Genomic DNA, 20,107 nt, shown 5'->3' on the forward strand with positions numbered 1-20,107 from the left:
TAAAGTTGTCTTTTCTGAAGTCCAGTGTCTTTATTCAGCTGGCCTTCTTCCCTTCCCCACCCTCCTGATTGTGAAATCTAGCAGTTCATAGTCTGTCACCCAAGGTGTCTTCCACCTTCATATTCTCAACAAATTCCTCCCTGTTTATGAGCAGCAAGTTGAACAGCTTGGACCCCACCCCTCTTTTCCCAGTTGTGTGCTGATCTTGATGATGCATTTTCTTCTACCGGGGTCTTTACCCTGGACTAGAAGGTTCAGTGAGAATATCCCCTGGGACCCTGCAGCTCTAATATAGTACAGGACTCAGTAGCATAAGTAGGGCTGGGCATGAGGGGCACCAGCCCTGGGAGATGATTATGATGGCATGCCAGAGAGTTTTCCTCACAGCAGATGTAGTCCTGTGCCCAGTCGTGTACCTGGGGTGGAGAGAAGCAAATGGAGCCCAAGGGGCAGCTTCCAGGAAGCCCATGCCACAGAGCTGCTGTGGTGGACTCTTTCTCTGCCAGGACTACCCAGGCTCTCTGCATACAGACAGCAGCATCAGCTATGGTAGCAGTAGCAGTTGTTTCCTGTGCAGAGAGCCTGGGCAGGTAAGACTTCCCTTCCACTGTGGTCAGCTTACCTCCACCACCACCATCTGCCACCCCAGATGCTGAATGAGCTTGCTGTGCCTCTGCCAGGACTATGCTATTTTGTTCTATATTTACACAACTTAGCTTCAAGAGTTAGATCTCTGGGAAAGCATACCACCTGCACCTTGGTTTTTTGATAGAGGTCATGGATTCTGTGTATTTACCGTTTAGCCTTATAATCTCTTCAATAAATTATTAAATTCAGAGTTTTAAATGTTTATTTATAAAAAAGAAACTTTCATTTAAATAATTCTTGAAATTAGATGTCAGTTAAATATTTCATTTAAAAATAGGCTTTATCAACCTGGAGATGAGATGCCATTAAATGTTAAGTTTATAACTGAGAGCCATTGTGATACTTTAAAAATTACATAAGGTAAAACGAGGAGACATTAGGTACTTAGTTTTGTTCACAGACACTTCTGTGAAAACAGTCACCCTAATATCTCACCATCTGTTTGTAATTTATCTGCGATCGATGAACAGTCTTTGATCTATTGGTATGTCTCAGGATTTCATACTGGTAACCAATAGTAGAAGCATCTGAATGCTTCTTATATAAAATAGATTGCAACAACAAAATCCTTAGTGAACTTCAAGGGGTATGTGGTACGTTACTTTTGGCCTTGGCAGGGATGGGGAAAGAGGGAGGACACTCTATAGGTAGACTTACCTGTTTGTTTTTTAAAATAATTATTTGATTTTTCTGGTGGATTATTTGGAGTATTAAGGGGCTGCGATTAGAAAAGTGTAATCTTGTGATAGAAAGAAAAGTTTTTGCACTTATTTTCTTGGACTTCATGATCTGTATTGGCCCAAAATGTATAGAATCATTGAAAATTAAGGTTGGAAGGGATCTCACTAGGCCATCTAGTTCAACTCCTTGCTCTCAAAGCAGAACCATCCCCAACTAGATCATCTCGGCCAAAGTTTGTCTAGCCAGGTCTTTTAAAAAACTCCAAGGATGGAGATTCTGCAACCTCTTGGTAACTTGTTCCAGTGCTTTACTACCCTCCTAGTGAGAGTTTGTCCTAATATCTAACTAAATTTCCTTTGCTGCAACTTGAGACCATTACTCCTTGGTCAGTCATCTGCCACCACTGAGAACAGTCCAGCTCCATGCTCTTTCGAACTCCTCTTCAGGTAGTTGAAGGCTGCTATTAAATCCTCTCTCAGTCTTCTCTTCTCCAGACTAAATAAGCCCAGTTCCCTCAGACTCTCCTCAGAACTCATGTTCCCCAGGTCCCTAACCATTTTTGTTGCCCTCTGCTGGACTTGTTTCAATTTATCCATATCCTTTCTGTAGTGGGCGGTCTAATACTGGACACATTATCCAGATAAGGCCTTGCTAGTGCTGAATAATCACTTTCTTTGATCTGCTGGCACTGCTCCTGCTAATGCAGTCCAGTATGCCATTAGCCTTTTTCGCAACAAGGGCACACTGTTGGCTCATATTCAGCTTATTGCCCACTGTTTCTCCTAGGTTCTCTTCTGGACAGGTGCCTCTTACCCAGTCAGTCCCCAGCCTGTACCGATGCATGGGGTTTTTCCATCCTAAGTGCAGAGCTTTGCACTTGTCCTTATTGAACCTCATGAGATTTCTTTTTGTCCAGTCCTTCAATTTGTCTAGGTCACTTTGAATCCTAGGCTTACCCTCCAGCATATCTACTGCATTCCTGTATCCCCCACGAATGGCAAAATCCATGAACGCAGTGACCGCTGCGGGGGGGGGCACGGCTCAGGCAGTAGCAGGAGCCTGGTGGTAGCAAGCTCAGAGCTCCCAAGGAGCTCCTATAAGTGTATAACGTGTATTTAAAATGGGGGTTTGCATTCACAAATCTTTGAAACCGCAAATGCCGAACCTGAGAACAACTAGGGTTTCCTGTATTCAGAGTAGGTGTTTGCACTGTTTCTGGGGGGAGTCTATTCCAGGTTCTAGAGACTCGGATGGTAAAGAAATTTGTCATTATGTCCAGTCTAAAATGGTCTTCCAGCATTTTGTGACCATTAGACTTTGTCTTCCCTTAGGGTGCCTTGGTGAACAGATGTTCTCCCAGTTTCTGATGCCATACCCCTTATATACTTACAGGCTGACACCAAGTCACCCCTGAGCCTTCACTTCTCCAGGCTGAAAAGTCCCTTGCCTCTAATAAGCCTCTCCTCATAAGGCCTGTTCTCTTAACCTCTAATCATGCATGTGGCTCTCCTCTGGACTCTCTCAAGCTTCTCCACATCCTTTCTAAAGTGTGGAGCCCGGAATTGGATGCGGTACTCCGGTTCCGGCCTCACCAGGGCTGAGTCAAGCAGGAGGATGACTTCTTGGGTCTTTCTTGAGATGCATCAGTAGATGCAACCCAGAGCTTTATTTCCTTTGCTGGCTGATGTTCATCTTGTGGTCAGTCATGACTCCCAAGTTTCAATCATGACCACCAAGGTTGTGGTGCTAGTGAGCATGGGTATGATATGGATTTTTTCTCCTGAGGTGGAGCACCTTGCATTTCTCTGTGCTGAATGTCATCAGGTTTTGATTCACCTATCTTGTGAGCCTGTGCAGGTCAGCCTGAATTACGAGCCTATCCTCTAGCGTGACTGCACTTCCCCATAATTTGGTGTCATCTATGAATTTAGCCAGTCTGCTTCTGATGCCCAAATCCAGATAACTTATGAACACATTAAAGAGTACTGGTCCGAGTATTGAGCCCTGGGGGACGTCACTGGTCACCATGCACTATATTGACTCAGTTCCATTGACTATCGCTTTGTGGGTTCGACCACATTGGCCAGCTTCCTCAGCACCCACAGGTGCATTGTGTCTAACCCCATGGACACATCCAGTTTTTCTAAATAGTCCCTAACATGGTCTTTCTCAACTGTTGGCAGCTTGCTTTCTTCCCAAACTGTGCTGCCAGACATAGCAGTCTGGGATTTGGCCTTGCCTTGAAGACTGATGTAAAAAAAGGCATTGAGCACTTCAGCCTTTTCTATATCGTCAGTCACTAGGTTGCCGCCTCAGTTCAGAAAGGGGCTCACATTTTCCCTGATCTTCCTCTTATTGCTGACATACTTGTAGACACCCTTCATGTTATCCTTCACTTCCCTTGCTAGCTGCAACTCCAATTGGGCTTTGGCCTCCCTGACTTCATCTCTGCATGCCTGAGCATACTCTTGTACTCCTCTTTAGTCATTTGTCTACATTTCCACTTTTTGTAAGCTTTCTTTTATGTTTTAGCTCACTGAAGAGTTCCCTGCTAAGCCAAACTGGTCTTTTGCCATGCTTGCTAGTCTTCCTGCACATTGGGATGGTTTATTCCTGTGCCCTCAGTAATGTTTCCTCAAAATACAACCAACTCTCCTGGACTCATTTCCCCCTGACTGGCCTCCCTAGGGATCCTGAGCAAGTCAGAATTGCTTTTCTGAAGTCCAATATCTGTACTCTGCTGCTCTCCATCCTTCCTTTCCTCAGGATCCTTAACTCAATCATTCCATGTTGCTGCTGCCCAGGTTGCCATCCACTACTACATTCCTCACCAATTCATCCCTGTTTGTGAGCAGCCGGTCAAGAAGAGCATGGCCCCTGGTTGGCTGTTTCAGCGCTTGCACCAGGAAAATGTCCTGGATTGCTTGCATGCTGTTGTATGGCCCTCCCAGCAGATGTCAGGGTGATTGAAGTCTCCCATGAGAACCAGGGCCTGTGATTTGAGAAGCTTTCACTAGCTGTTTGAAGAAAGCCTCATCCTCTTGTTCTGGTAGTCTGTGTAACAGAGCACACACTGTGCTCTGTTACTCACAGGGGTGTGGGAGCAGCAGACTGGTCTGCAGGTGGCTGCACTTCCAAGCAGGCACAACTGCCTGATTGGGAACAGGGCCTAGCTGTTGGTGATAAAAGCAGGCCCTGAGCCGTGGAGCCAGCAGTTTGCTGCTAGCAGCCAAGGGGAGAACATCACCTGCCTGGAGCTGCTGCTCATGTAACATCTTGGAGGTACAGGGAAAGAGCTATGGGGAAGGTGGAGGCTCCTGGTCTAGGGATATGACCTAAAACTGCACCCTGCTGGGGCTGGCTGGTGTGGTGGAGCTGCCGGTGGCGGGGCAGTCTCCAGGAAATGCCACACCTGTGCCTCTCCAGTGAAGGGTGAGTATGAAGCACCAGAAAGCCTCAGCCCCCACTGCCTTGCAGGTTACCCCGTGGAGGAGAAAAGCTAGGGGAGCACACCCCAAGACAAAGCCCATGTTACTGTGTGGAGCCTGAGGTAGGGTCCTGGTCAGGTGAAGGGGCCCGAGACGGCCCGGGTCCACAGCGAGGCCTGAGGCATATAAAGGGAGCTGGGTGTGAGGCTCCAGGGGGGTGGGATTATGGGCCCCAAGAAGGAGTTGGGTGTGAGGCTCCAGGGGCAAGGGATTGAGGCCCAGTGCAGGCAGGGGACTGAGGTCTGGTGTTGGACAGGATGAGGACCATTGTGGGGGGGTGAGGGACCAAGAGGGTCCTGAACCAGGCAGGGAGCCCGAGGAAAAGGGAGGGGCTGGGAGCCTCGAATGAGTGAGATTGTGAGCCCAGTGTGAGGGCATGGGAGTGAGAGTCCTAACATGAGGCACTGGAGCGCGGGTCTCGGCATGAAGGCACAGGATTGTAGGCTGGGTGTTAGGCCATGTAATTTTAGGCCAGGTGTTAGGCCATGGATGCCATCTGCAAGGCATGGGGCACAGTATAAGGGGAGGTTTGGAGCCGTGTACAGGCCCTTGGCATCAGGGCAAGTAAATGGGCAGCCTCTTGCCCAGTTATCAACTTGCAATTATTTCATCTAAGTGTAGGCAGCAGTTAGCTCAGAAACAAGTGGGTGGACCAACAGCTCTACCGGCCCAGGATGCCCACTTGTTACAGTCTGTAGCAGACACCCACCATGACCTTGTTGTTCTCCCCTCTGGCCCTAACCCGGAGGCCCATCAGGCCTATCCCCCATTTCATAGTGGAGCTCAGTAATCATACAGCTCTCTTACATAAAGTGCAACTCCTCCTTCTCCTTCTCCCCATGCCTGTCCTTCCTGAACAGTTTTTACCCCCATCCATGACAGTGCCCCACTTTACCTCAAGGTTTTGGTCTCCATCCTCTGTCGAACCTAGTTTAAAGCCCTGCTCGCTAGGTTTGTGAGCGCGTCTGTGAAGCTGCTTTTCCCTCTCTTCATCTGCCTTACCTCCTTCTCAACGATTTCATCAGAGAACTGGGAACCAGTTAGGAGGTGCCTTGATTTCACAGCCTGTGGCTCAGAAACTTTTCAGATATTCTAGCATTTCTGAATAGGTGGTAAAGCCAAATTTAAGGGTGACCGAGTGGAAAGTAAATTAAGACTCCTCACCAAAATGTTCTTTTCTGATTCGTTCCAATTTAATTTGATTATTTTTATGGGAGGAATCTGCTTACTGCTTTTACAGCTGCTGATGCTTGTTTCTTGTTTGGTGTCTTGACTGCACTGCCTGGGTTGAGGAGCGAATTCACTATGCAAAATGGTTTGCTAGCTGTGGCTCTGCTATGTTGTTTCGTTACGGAGGAATAGAAACTCCCCTTTTGTCTCCTCTACTGCCGTGGCACGGTTCTTGAACAGTTTTTTTTGGGCTGCTGGCAAATGGAATCCAGTGTGTTCTGCACAGAGTTCGAACTTTCTGCCTCTGCAGTTCATCTGGCATATTTTATTTGGGAATCGTGGTGGTCTTCAGTCAGTATGAAGGGAGTGGTGGGTGGCTTTGTCCATGCATTAATAGCAGTGGATGGCAGAGGATAATCTTCCACTAATCTGATCCACTGATTTTTATAATCTTGCACTAATTCAGCAGCACGTTGGCCTTGAGTTTGTGTGGCTTGTTTTCAACTTATCCCAAGTTTCGGTGTCTTTGGGGATATAGAGCAGTTTTGGTTGCTCACTACCTGGCGGGTAGCAGGAAAGGTTCTGGGTTTTTTTTGTCTGGATGATTTAGTGCATGGACTGGGTAGTGGCATATACACAGCACTTGCAATATTCATTTGTGGACCAAGGAGAATGTATTTCTAGTTTCATGTTTAGGACCAAAAACTAGAATGAAGGATCCCTTGGTTTTCACGAACATCATAAGATTAAGTATTATTGTGTCACTTGCATTGTGTGCAATAGCAAGGTTGAATCACAGAAGACAGGAATTTGGGGGGTTGCAGTTACAGTGTTGGCTGGTCACTCCAAAATCTTGTAGAAAGTTTTATAGGGTTTCTGCCTAAAAGTCTGTGTACCGTTGGGAATACTAAGATTATCATGTCTTTACTTTGCAGATCACATTAACAGCCTTGCATGTGTTTTTGTTTCTGGGATGAGCAATCTGTTGCATCAGTAATGGTTGAGAATAGAACTACTACTTTGGCATTTTCTGTTGTATTTTGGGGCCAGCCTTTGGTCTGATTAGAATCTTCTCTAGGGACTTACTGTTTTAGGGTAGTGTTGGAGGTGGCATTGAACCATATCTTGTTGATGCAGTGAGGGCAGATAGTTTATCAAAAATACCATGATGAATGGTGCCGGCTCTGTTGGTGGTTGACCTTACATTCAGCAGCAGGAAAATTCAGTTTGTAGATTTATTTCTTTCTCTCTAAATAATGGCTTTATTAATTGGCTTCAGGGTATCATGCTTTTGGGTTCACGTGGAGGTCCTGTGATATCTCATCAACTCTGTGATAGGATTTGGGTTGGCACTGGATAAATTGGCTTCTAGATTCTTTGAAGCTACTTCTGTTTGTTCTGTAGATGCCAAGGGTCTGGGAGTTTTGTGCTGTGCTGTTGCTCTGAAGAATGACATGATTTTAAACGCATCTGATTTTAATTATCTACAAATATTAAAATAGGTTTTATTTTGAAATTCTATATCAGCTTTTTCTGTTTTTATTGAATGGACTTTTTTCCCCAATGTGAACAAACAAATAAGGGCTATTATGTTATCCTAAAGGTACTTGGTTCCTCTTGATATTCAAATAAACTATGTATATATTCTACGTTTTTTTTAAATACAAACACAGTTTGAGATACGTAAAAATATATAAAATGATCTGGAAAAACATCTATTGCAGATGTTGAAAACAATATAGCTATCTGCTAAAGTAGATCTAGTTGTCTTTTGATTTAAAATGAATACAGAAAGGCAGTGACTTGTCTATTCCAGTGTTGTGTGTCTAATTTCTTTTATTGTGGTATTCATTTGAATATTAATTATGAAATTACATGGCTCTTTTCAAAGAATACATTTTGTCATAGGCTTTGTTCTTATCCAGTTTTCTGATTGTTTAAAAAGCTGTTTACTTTTAGAATAATCTACTATACTTCAGAATTATTCCTAATTTAAAATGATACAAGATTCTAAAATTAATTAATAAATAGGATATGCAGAGAATCTTCTAATCTGTACTCTTAATTTATTTTTTATGGGCACAACAGAAATGTTATGCATTTCTGTATGTGTCAAGTTCCTACTTAAAGCAGTGCAAGTATGCTCATTGTTCTTTAATGTTTATCTCTTTAATATAAACCCTATTTTGCATGCATAGGTGGTTGCTGAACATCCAGATGCTTCAAGTGAGGAGATTGAAGAACTGCTTGAATCGCAGTGGAACATGCTTAGTGAAAAACAGAAAGCTCGCTATAACACAAAGTTTGCCATAGTGACCTCTCCCAAATCTGAAGAAGACTCTGGTAAACGTAAAACTGTGCTAGTGTACTCTAACTAAATTTGATATATACATAGTGGTGTTTAAACTAAGCACATATTTGAGACCTGTAGGGAAAACAGCTTTCACTGTTTTCCAGTTTTAATTCTTGGTGTTTGTGCCAATAGCAAAAGAATGCCAATGGTTAAATAAAAGCAACCCATGAAGTCTACATTTCTTGCTCATTGTCCTGCAAATTGTTATATGTAAACCTTCTACTGTTTAGAGATTGCTGGTTTCTCATTCTTCTTCTGCCTATAAGCAGCTGCCATTATATCCACTGCCTGTTAAATGTGGGTGGTGGGAATGGGAAGATTGGGCATTTTTATTAATGTAAATTTGAGTAAGTTCTTATAAGAATAGTTAGAGATGGTTTATAAAGTGTAATCAATACTACCCCTTTTCTTGATATATTCTTCTAAAAGTACATTACCTCATTACAAGCATCAGCTCAGGAAGCAAGTATTCCAAACTCTTTCTGCATCTTTCTTCCATTTGGCATTTTATTGTGCTGCTCAAAGCTTTTAAGACAGCGTTCAGATTGCAAGATGACATTTTTTTGCTGTTGGCTAGGATTCAGAGTCTTGAAAAATAGTTTATTTAAATTTTTGCTATGATAATTGGAGATTAGACAGTAGTTTCCTTGAAAAATAGGAACAGAGGGAGCATGACATTTGCGTGATCCTTCTTAAACCAAATTAAATTATAAATGTGGTTGGTATGCACAGTGCTTTTACAGCACTATGGGAGGGCCTGCTGTGGAAGTATTAGAAACCACCAGGTGCTGCTTTGGGCAACAAAAAGAATGAGAGGGTGTTTGAAAGATTGTCCGAATTGGAAAAAAAATGTATAAAATGGCAGTCAGTTCTGTTATATTTCTTTGTGTGTGAAATAACATCATTTTGTGGAAAACTGACAAAAGTTTTTTATTTAATTTTTAAGTGTCAAATATTTGGATATCAGTTTAAAAAAAACACAACATTCTGTATCTCTCAAGGTTCATCATTGAAGAATATTGGAGAGACCAAACGTAAAGTGTTTCAAGACTCACCTAAAAGGAGATCAAGATCCAGAAGTAATTGAAATTTGTGTTGTGTGGAATTAGTTCTTCATTATAAGTAGCTATTGAGTGTACCTCTTATGTAATCGCCCACATATCATAACCTCTTTATTTTCTCTCAGATGTTGTCTTCCTTGACTTTAGAATTTTAATGGATCCCAAATTAAATATCTAAACACTGTAGTGCTGAATTTTGTTCACCTTCCTCAGTGTCATATTGCGAGAAATGTAATTGGAATTGTACCTGTATCAGATGTTTCTAGTCCATATATTAGTGTACGTTTATATATAGTTTTCTACAAATGAAAGCATGTCAGTTCAATCATTCCCCATTTAAACCCTGCCACCCTAACTTGCAAAAATATTTTTTTTAAACGCTGGCTTTCTGTAAATAGCAGGTTCTCCTGGACCCATTTCAGTCTGTTTGCAGATTCAGAGCTGCTTTGAATTTAAACTGATAAAAAAACTTATAGCCATTAGATATGGAAAAAAAATGACAAGTAATACTTCATTTTAAAGCTGCAGCTTTATTTTAAATATTTACAACAAATGTTTCCATCAAAACAGCACATTTTAGCTGTCGAGCAAAATTTTAAATGTTAACTATAAGAAGATTGTTCAGTAAATATTTGTGCCCTGGGGCTCTGTAATCTCCATATTAAAGATGGTCTATAGCCTCAGTACTGGAGTGTCTGATATTAGAAGTGTATTAGGTATCATTTCATCATATGAAACAACTTCTTACCCAATTATCTGTCTCTCTGAGGTGTAGTGGATATAAACTATAGCTAAATCTGCTAGATGGCTATATAGCTTAGTCACTGGGATTTTGTATTTGAGTCAGCTGTTTGAACTTTTACATTGAATTAAGCAAATGAATGGTTAAACAACTTGTGAATTATTTAAGCAGTTCAAAATGATCTTAGTGAATTGAGTGGTAGTTTCTTGTTCACAAAACAATTATGGTCTTCTGTTTTGATGATTACACCTGTTACATAGAGAATTAGAAATTGCTATGCCAGAAAAGATCAGTGGCCTGTCCAATTGGTGATATCCTATGTCTGACAGAGACCCTTTAATACATGTCTCTTGTACCTTCATTTATATTTTTGGGAGAAATAATTAAAGAATGAAGATGACTCAAAAACTTTGGTACAGTGGTAAGACACTGTTACAAAGAAATAGGACAGTTACAGCTGTAGGATATTCATATTTTATTTGACGATGTGAAACGAATTTGAGACGATCTTTACTCTAGTATTTACTCAGAAAAATCTTCCAAATTGATTACTTAGTAATTAGGAGTTTGGATGCATTTTAGAACTGTTGTTCAACAATAGAAATTGGACCCTAGCCATCAAGAAGTTTATCAGATTTGTTAATGGTAACCATGTTTTAAAAGTAATGACTGAAAGAAAAGTAACTTAACTAGATCAGTTCAAGATAATTTCGAAGTGGGCTTTAGATTATTTTTCATGTAAGTTTCCCCCATCCCCCCCATTCCAAGGTAACTTACATGGAAATAAAAGAAAACAAAAAAAGAGGACAAAGGAACCAACAGAAGATTTTGAAGTTCAGGAAGCACCTAGGAAAAGACTCAGGATGGATAAACAGAATAATCGGAAGGTAATTATATTGTTGGTTTGTTTGGGTTGATTATAGCAGCACCACTCACACTGCTATAGTTAAGTTTGTCAGCATTTCCATTTTGAGGATTTAGTATTTACTCTTAACTGTATCAGATCAAATTTCCATAGATTTGTCTGAGGGGCATTGAAACTTAGCGTGTTTAATCTTGAGGTAGAGACATCTGAAAAGGTATCCTTATGGGATACTTATTCTTAACTTAAAGTATATGCTGAAGATGGCATTGGTAGGAACTCAGCCTGCTTTCAGTAATACTCTTCCTTTATTCCTTTTTCATGCATCAAAATTTAGACATGTATTGGAGAAGGTTGTCTCAATCAGATGCTAAATAAAGCATAAAAATACTGAAAAAAATATTTTTAAGAATAAAAGTTAAATCTATAAATCCTTTTCAAGGCGACATGTTATTCTTACTCCAATCTGTTAGGTTTGGAAATTGCCATACGTAGGACAAATTACTGTGGTTCAGATTTCAGGCTTTTAACTGTGGCTTCTTTTCATTCTGACTAGTTTTTGAGGCTTGAATTATAATTTCTTTAAATGCCGTCTTTAAAAGCTTTCCTAGATCGCTAAGAGAGCTGCTTAGTTCATATGCTCAAATGCTGTAAACATTCAGGGTACATCCTTAACTTCATATAAACAGACCCAGTGAACTCAGCAGGATTATTTGTGTGGAAAGTTAAATGTGTGGAAGTATTTATTTTTTTTGGATGTCTTTTGCTATATAAAAACCTGCTGTAATGTAGTGTTGTGAACCACTGGCGAGGAGGCTGTGGGTCCAATGGTTAAGCAAAAGGGAACTTTTTAAGTCAGCGGTTGGCAACCTGTTAAGGCTGTGGGGTGGATTGACCCAGTTCGGGTCAGAGGAAGCTGGGCGCTAGGAGCCAGCCCCGAACTCTACCTTACAGGAAGGCTTGTCACACTTCTGTAAACAGAAGGTCCCATACCTTGGAGGATGGTTCCTTTCAGGCTGTTTATATATGAATTGTCTTTTGCCCTTTCCCTCCTTTCACAGACCCAGAATAGCTCCGGCTATTTGCTCTATCACAATAAGCGACTTTAAAATACCCCTTTAAAATCATTTGGCTGTCATCTGCCATGACGTGGTGAAGAGCACTGAAGTTTTCTCCCTTCCATTTTTCACCCTTGTGGCAGGCTTTGATTAAACTCTCCTGGGGAGTGAGAATCCTTAAGATTACTCATGAACTTTTACTTCTTGCATGGGAACAGCATGTAACTATTAACCTTTTTGTGTCCTTAGTTGCTGTTTATGGAATTTGAATGCTGCAATGTAAAATTACTGGGTGGTAATTCATACTCCTTTTTGATAAATTATTAGGCTCGTTGATATCACTTATGGTGCATGTAGAGCACATGTTAGCACAATGGACAATACATTAAAGACGTTTTAATTTACAACAAAAGCAAGGACACATTCCATTATGAGTGAATCTTACTTTGTATTCTCAATCATCTCATAAAGCGTGCATCAAAAACATATGAACTTGATGGGTCTATATACATTTATAAGTAATCATTTATATAATCTTTGTAGAAGTCAGAAAAGGTATAGTTTAGCTTATGCATAAACAAACTGCTAATGATTTCCACTAAAGTCATGTATATTTTGGGTTTTGTTCTCTTCTTTTCCCCCTTCCCTTACTTCTTCCCTCTTCTCCCCTCCCCCCCCCCACCTCCCCCAGACAGAAGAAACCACATGCACAAGTTGTTTCCTTGTAGCCAGGCCTTAAGGTATCCTACAAGTGAACAATGGAGTGCCTGGGGAAAACTTTAAAATACCAAAAATCCTTTTGTAAATATATATATATAATTTTATTACATCAGTTATCAGGTTCTTCCATAATGCCACTGCTATTGATCAGAAGAGCAGCATATAAGAAAAAGCAATCAGGGCTACCATTTAGGTGGTTTTCTACTTCAATAAATCCATAGATAAGAAAAGAGACTGTGAGTGGGTCTGTTGCTTAAGCCAGTAAGGAAAGTGTCTTATTTTGACCAGATGCATGTTCACAAAATCCAACAGCTGATGTAAATTCCCCCAACATTTTGATCTAAAACCTTTTATGACAGATTTTTCTGTCAGAAGCAAATTCATACCATTTTTACATTCCCTTTAAAAAACAGTGTTTTATAATGGAAATGCTGGCACAACATTAACAATAGTAATGCAAAACTGGCACTGCTATAGGTAGTAAAGTTGAAAACAAGGATCTGAGGTTTAACATTTTGTGCAGAGGTGATCTTCAAATTTATATATTTTTGCTGCAATTTAATGTTAGTAATTTTAAAGATTCTAGCTTGACCAGTATAGACAAAAGAATGATAGATTAGCTAATGTAAATGCTTTATAAATGGAGATTCCCTTTTCATGATGTGGTTATCTTCAGATACTCATGTATTTTAGTTTGGGATGGATAAGCGGGACATTGGCATATTATGTTCTTTAATTTCTTTTTGTTTTGTTTTCTGGTTTTGTTACCCTCTGCTGTAGTTGGTTTTGAAAAAAAATAAACATGACTAAAATGGGAACCTTGCATAACTTAACTACATTAGAATACAGAGCAGGATATTTGCAGAGACACTTTCTTTCTAATAACATAAATCCAGGAATAATTACCACCTTATTCCAATCACTCATAAATTAGGAGTTTTTTTATTTTTATTTTTCATTTTTTTTGTGACAGAGGGAGACAAGCAATGACAAAACAGCAAAAACAAACTCTACTAAGGTCACAGAAACCTCCTCTTCACAAAAGAACCAGTCAGGTAATGTGGTCAGAATAAGTTTTAATTTAACTTTTTCAATTAAACCATTTATACTAAACAAGTTGTCTGAGACAGCCAACTAAAGTTTGCTGGACCTATAATGAGTTACACCTGTAAAACCCCAAGTTGGGGGGGCAGGGGGTGCATTCTTTTGCACTGCTACTGTTTTGCAGCAACATATTCAATTGAAATTGTGTACTGCTGATTTTAAAGCAGCAGTTCACAAGTTCACCATTTGATGGCACCAAATAAAAACTATTCCCCAGTGGTATCAAAGAGCCGCAGTAACAACCCTGTTGTACAAATGCATAATTAATTACACATTTATTTGATAAAATAAGTAAAGCAACAGTCAAACTCTTCAGATCATCTGTGATCTGAGATGCCTTTTAAAGGATTTGGGAAGGCAGTGTGGAGAGTGAGAGGGAATTATAAAACAGAAGTGTACAGTGAATGGTGCAAAGAACCGATTTGTTAATGATTTTACAGGTTTAAGATAACTTTTATAAGTATGCATAAATACACCTCAGAATGAGCTGAACTTAATATCCATGGTACTTGTTGCCATTTTTAATTTAATGTATCCACTTTCTCTGTATATAAATGTTTGTTGACAACGATTCAGATTTCAGTGCTATTTAGGCCTTCCCATATAGTGTTCGTCTGAGCAGATAGCATCTGTCCATAAGGTCGTAAGGCACAGAGTATTATAATTTAAAAATAATTTAGCAAACTATTTGGGGGGATCTTTAACCGTTCTTACTATATATTTGTTTAATAGAAGACCTCTTTATTCTTAAAAGCATAACAAAACCCACCATTGTTTCAAAACTAAATCTATGTTCACTCCCAGTACTATGTAGGTGACCAGAAGACCTAACTGATTCCTTCCCTTATCAGAAGGACTTTTTTAAATGGCTTCAGGGAGATAACGTTTTAAAGTTCCAAACTTCACTTTGTAAACCAAAATTATTTTACAGCAATGAAAAATCTGTCTGATGCATGTAAACCACTGAAGAAGCGAAATCGGGCTTCAGCAGCAGAATCTTCAACTCTTGCTTTTAGCAAGGGTTCATCTCCTTCAGCTTCCTTAACTGAGAATGAGGTAAAAAAAAAGTGGTATTCACACACAGTCATTTAGTTCTAAAAAATGTCAGGTGTGAATCTTTTGCTTATAAAACAAACAAAACAAAAAAAAAATCTCTAACATTGGTGCTCTAGACGAGTTACAGTTCTGACCTTCTGTGTGAAACCTGTTAATGTGTGCATTGCAAATTCATTTATTGTAACAGGATTGTCCACGTTGGGGATGTCAGATATTACTGTGGTTTTTAAATGTATCTACCAACAAAGTTTTAGAATTGTAAACTTTTCATAGAGGCAAAGTAAAATTCCAGTGTGTTCTGTATTTTCTTCTACAGATTTTATGTAAGTGTTGACTACATTAGTTACATTATGTAACTTAATACTGTCATGTTGCCATAGCTTTTATATTGAAGCAATTTGCTGATCCTCTATATTTGGTCTTGAACTTTCATGGACAATTTTACGAGCAGAACCCCTTAAACTCACACTAGCTTTTAGTCTGTTTGTTGAAGTACTGTTTCTCTGTGATGCAAGTAGCTTCATTTCCAGTATAGTTAAACAGGCAGTGAAGGATGTATCTTTTTGATACTTACTAATCATAGTCTTAGGCCTGCGTATTTGGTACTGTAATGCTCTTCGACTGACATACAATAAATGAAATGTATGTATCAGAAGTGTATTAATACAATAAATGGAAACCATTCTCCAGGTTATCTGTACTGTTAAAAATGATCATCAGCCAAAAACAGCAGCACAAGAACAGCATGTACATGCTGTATTGAAATGGGGATCCAGAAACATAGTTATTAAGTCCTGGGTTAAGAGCCAGAGGCAGAAAGCTTCAACATCTAATGCTAAAATGTTATATGTAGAGGAGTGTAAAAACACAAGTGTATAAGATTATGAAGGAAGGTAGTGATGTGTTGCTGAACATAGAAGACATCAATCAGGCTGTATTATCACCTCCTCTGGCTTGGTTTTGGTGAAAAACTACAGTACTTGTCTACCATTCTGACTAGTACAAGATAAGTACTTAGATTATGTTCTGTAAATGACTTATTTTCACAAATTGGAACGGCGGCATATTAAATTATGTATATGGCTGAATTAATTAAATGTATTACCAGAAAAAAAAGCCTTCAAAAACTACTAGCTTGGGAAATAGCCAAGTAATATAGTGCTAGTTATCATTTTCTTCCTGTCTTACCAGCTTCCACAGTTGCAGAACAACTGTTGAGGCTTTCTTTCTAGTGGCTGTGTATGTTTTGGATCTGACTACATAGTTCAACTCCATTCTAAGACAACACTACCAGGCTTTCTGGCTTTACATTTATATCCCTGTATATAGTAATTTCGGGGGGAGGAGAGTTTCTTCAATATCTAAATAGCGATTTAAAATCACATTTCATAAATCCTTTTGTGCAAAGGCTCAATCTTTACAAACTTGAGGAAAATCAGAGGCCAAATTCTGCTTACACATAAAGATGAATGTGAGAAATGGTGCATGCAGGTAGAACCTCTCAGAAATGTTGGCTGCTAACAGTGTACGCTGCCAGTCAGCAAATGAGTTAGGAGGGAAGGAGGCAAATTAACATACACTATGCCAGAGTTATAGTTAGAGAATACAGGGAAGTGAAATGACTTTTGTTTCTAAGGGAGGTTGAAAATATCAAAATTTCTCCTTGGCATATCCTCTTAAAACTCTCTCTTTACAAAGAGTAATTATTTTGAAAAGTAGCTTGACGTGAGCTGGTTCCTTAGTTGGTCAACACTGACTACCTTTTTTGTCAACTGAGGATCCGATCCAGTGTGATTTCTATAATAATAGATATTCTGCCATTTAAATATGGCAGGTGTTTCTGAACTTATTGCTGATGCATTCCATCAAATAAAGCAAGATGTAAATAAACTTTGTTTTTTGTGGGTGGTTTTAAAAAACATTTTTTCTCTGTAATGTTACTTAGCACTTGTCTAGATTGCCAAATGTGCATGTGGCATGAGGTGTTCATTTGGAGAAAAGCTTTCTCCTTGTTAATGAAGGGAAGGGATTTTTAAAAATAAATAACAAGCAAAAGATGTAATGAGCAAATTGATCTTTGTTTTCATGGGACCGTCTTGCAAAACTAGTTGAATAGGATACAGTTCTTGATATTAAATATGTTTGATCATCATCTTTATATTTCTGTTTGTGGTCATTTTTATACCACTTATCTGTTATCTTTCTAAAGAAGAAAAAAAAATAATGCACATGGCTCTACTCCAGTGATGTTTGACTCATTTAGTTGCATAGGGATGGTCCACAGACTCCTTATGGATCTGGAAATTTTTCAGTGGAGCAAATGGTGACAAAGTTAATTTCCAGACCTGTGGGGAGCCCCGTGGGCTAGATAACACCAGCTTGGTCACTCCCGCACTACTTGTGTGGGTGAACCCACACAGGCATATCTGCAGTGCAGTGAAGTCAGTTGCTGGTCCCTGATTCTTATCAGGAGATGAGCAGGTGTTGGTTCTGGAATGCTGACACACTACATATTACATAGCATCTGATAAAGTGAGCAGCTGCTTACAAAAGCTTGTGCCCCTCTGAATTGTTAGTCTATCAGGTGGCCACTCTGCCCTGCCTTCTACATATTATAAGTTGGGGTTTGTTGGAGACTGCACAAAATTCTTGCATGTTAGCCCAATGCTGCTGATTTTTATGAAGGAACGTATTTTAGTTTTTAAAAGAGAGAGAGAGATTCACTAACCTGGTATTTCTGACAATCTCTTTGAAACTTTTAAGTGCTGCTTTTATATTTTGGTGGAGGAAAAAATCTATGTGAATAATAAGGCCAAAAGTTTCAAGTGATTAGTTTGGTTGCCTAACTTGGGGGGGTGGGGGAATAAAAGACCTTATTTTTCAAAGGGCATTTAAGATTTTGTTAAAGGGTAGTTAAGCGTTTGATGCTTCTTAAAATGAAGCTCTTTTAAGGTGTTATAAATTGGGCACTTAAGATTGCTAGTTGTTTTTGAAAGCTTTTGGCTGTCACCAAGAGAAACTTAAAGTACTGCAAAAGAGTTAAAAATTAACACACACAAATCAGTGCATCAGAAATACTATTCATTCACCTAATTTTTAGGAGAAAGTAATTAAATTTTCCATATGGGCACTTGACTTCACAAATGCTTCCCCTCTACTATCTTATGTGAAACATGATTATGTTTTAAAATTGAATTCTTAATGGGCAATTTATGATAAAATAAAACTAGAAGGTTATTAAAACGCTACCAAATCTGTAGATAAGGACAGAAACCTTGTATTGCATATATCACAACCCAGTATAACACCTTAGTAGTCTTGTGGTCTTTGTAGGAAAAGATCTAGGCATTTGATTTCATTTTTAGAGAATAAGGCAAGAGGTAACAGATTTCATTTTCTCTACAGCAAAAATTGAATGGGTAGAATAAATTGCTTGGTAATACAGGTGCCATTTTAGTGTAAACAGTATTTTCAGTTAATAAAAGATTTCACACTACCAGAAATTCTAGATTATTTGCTCACTTCTTTGGCTGTGTTCACGATAGCATCTACCTAGTTCAGCTTTTCAGTCAAACTTGGCAGATAGCTTTCAAAACAGTATCGGTATCATAATTGCATTGGATAGGTATTTTCCCAAGCATTGGTTTAGAATCCACATCTTTAATAGAGGGGGGGAAACCAATCTCAAACATGAATATTTAAAATTCTTAGCCAGGCTTTCGTTGGGAACACCTGTGAGAAGAAGGAATTTGAGTAGACCAGAACATAGCTGTTTACAGAAGCCTGAGGACGAGCCTGTGGAATTTTAACATAATTCTCCATCCTCCTATAGAGAGAATTCTTACTTCTTTCTATAACTTACAGTATCAAACAAGCTGGATTGTTACTCATAAGTACAACTTCTCCTGTTTACAATGTCATCATAATCCAAGATACCTACTTCAAATTGTACTCTTTTTGCATACACTAAACTGTATTTCTGTTGCTGTCAGTTTGTGGCAGATCTGTTATCATCTGTTTTTAATGGGGTTAGCAAATACACACACAGTGAAGAAAACAGACCTACAGTCTTAACACCAAGGTAAGATATTTGTTAAAGAAAGCAATCTTAATAAACCATGTGCAACTTGTAATTAAAACACCATATCAATTTCATTTGTCAGCCCAGGAATCTAATTTTGTTACAATATACAAGTAAAATCCTCATAATAAAATGTTATAAAAAACATAAAAACAAGCGTCCAAAAATAGCAAAATCCTAAATGGTAAGAAAGAAAGCAGGTGGGATTTTGAAGAATTTACTGTCATAAGAAAAGTAGTTCAAGTTAGTTTTCCAGGCTTGCAAAGTTATTTCATGCTTCTGGCACTGTTTCCCTAGGTTCTTCTCAAAAACAATGCCCTGTTCAATATGTAAGAATCATCTAAAATGACCAATTATTTTTAAGCCCTCCACAACTTTTTTTCCAATAAATTATCTAATGTCTGTTTCTTGTGTGCACAGAACTAAGACTTGTAACAGTTGGGATGAACTTTTTCCTTTGTGGTTCAAACCACCAATCAACACAACTAGTGGTATAATTTTGGGGAAACATTTCAAGTAATTGGACTTCAGTGTCTTACTACATAGCATCACCAGGGCCTACAGTAGTTGAGGAGACTTATATATTGCCCACCATATTGTTACTGCTTTGTTGGGATGCTTCCACATTCACATGAAAAAAAGTTCTAACCCTGAATATTTGTTTGATAGCAACATATTCTACACAGAAATTGAGTTTCTTGTGTGTTTGTTTTCTTCTTTGTAAACTTAGACTTCAGAGCAGATTCTGTTTATTGCATGTTCACAAACTAGTTTTTATTCCACCTCCATCACCATGGAATCTTGAGTATTCATAGGCAACCAATAATGTTACATGTTCTTATAGTTTATATTCTAAGTATATTCAGAAATGCAAAATATATCCTTATTTCAAACGTCAATCTATTGCTAATGATAAATGTGAAACATGTCCCAGACTGTCTTTTTACTATTATAGTACTGTGTACACTTATGGCACCATATATTTAAAGAATAATATACCCAGTCTAGCATTTTGGGCCAATACATCATTCTTAAGTTCAGGAACATCATATGTTGAAATAAAGGAAATGTTAACTGTAACTC

The 20,107-nt window shown here is 39.0% G+C and overlaps 1 protein-coding gene across 8 annotated transcripts in view; it reads left to right on the plus strand.

The window, feature by feature from the left end:
* Nucleotides 1-20,107, plus strand: part of NSD2 (nuclear receptor binding SET domain protein 2) — a 112,857-nt gene that overhangs the window by 59,605 nt on the left and 33,145 nt on the right. For 7 of the 8 annotated variants that reach the window (XR_009459684.1, XM_059721487.1, XM_059721490.1 and 4 more), the window contains exons 6-10: nucleotides 8,186-8,330; nucleotides 9,342-9,419; nucleotides 10,912-11,030; nucleotides 13,757-13,838; nucleotides 14,819-14,943. Coding sequence is in view for 7 of the 8 variants with exons in the window: in XM_059721487.1 (XP_059577470.1) it covers nucleotides 8,186-8,330; nucleotides 9,342-9,419; nucleotides 10,912-11,030; nucleotides 13,757-13,838; nucleotides 14,819-14,943 (549 nt within the window). In the remaining variant the exon portion in view is untranslated. Of the gene's footprint in view, nucleotides 1-8,185; nucleotides 8,331-9,341; nucleotides 9,420-10,911; nucleotides 11,031-13,756; nucleotides 13,839-14,818; nucleotides 20,105-20,107 lie in introns of those variants that run through there. The other variant, XM_059721492.1, reaches the window with a different exon arrangement.

The sequence above is a fragment of the Alligator mississippiensis genome, chromosome 2 (assembly GCF_030867095.1).
Source record: "Alligator mississippiensis isolate rAllMis1 chromosome 2, rAllMis1, whole genome shotgun sequence".
Lineage (NCBI taxonomy): Eukaryota > Metazoa > Chordata > Crocodylia > Alligatoridae > Alligator > Alligator mississippiensis.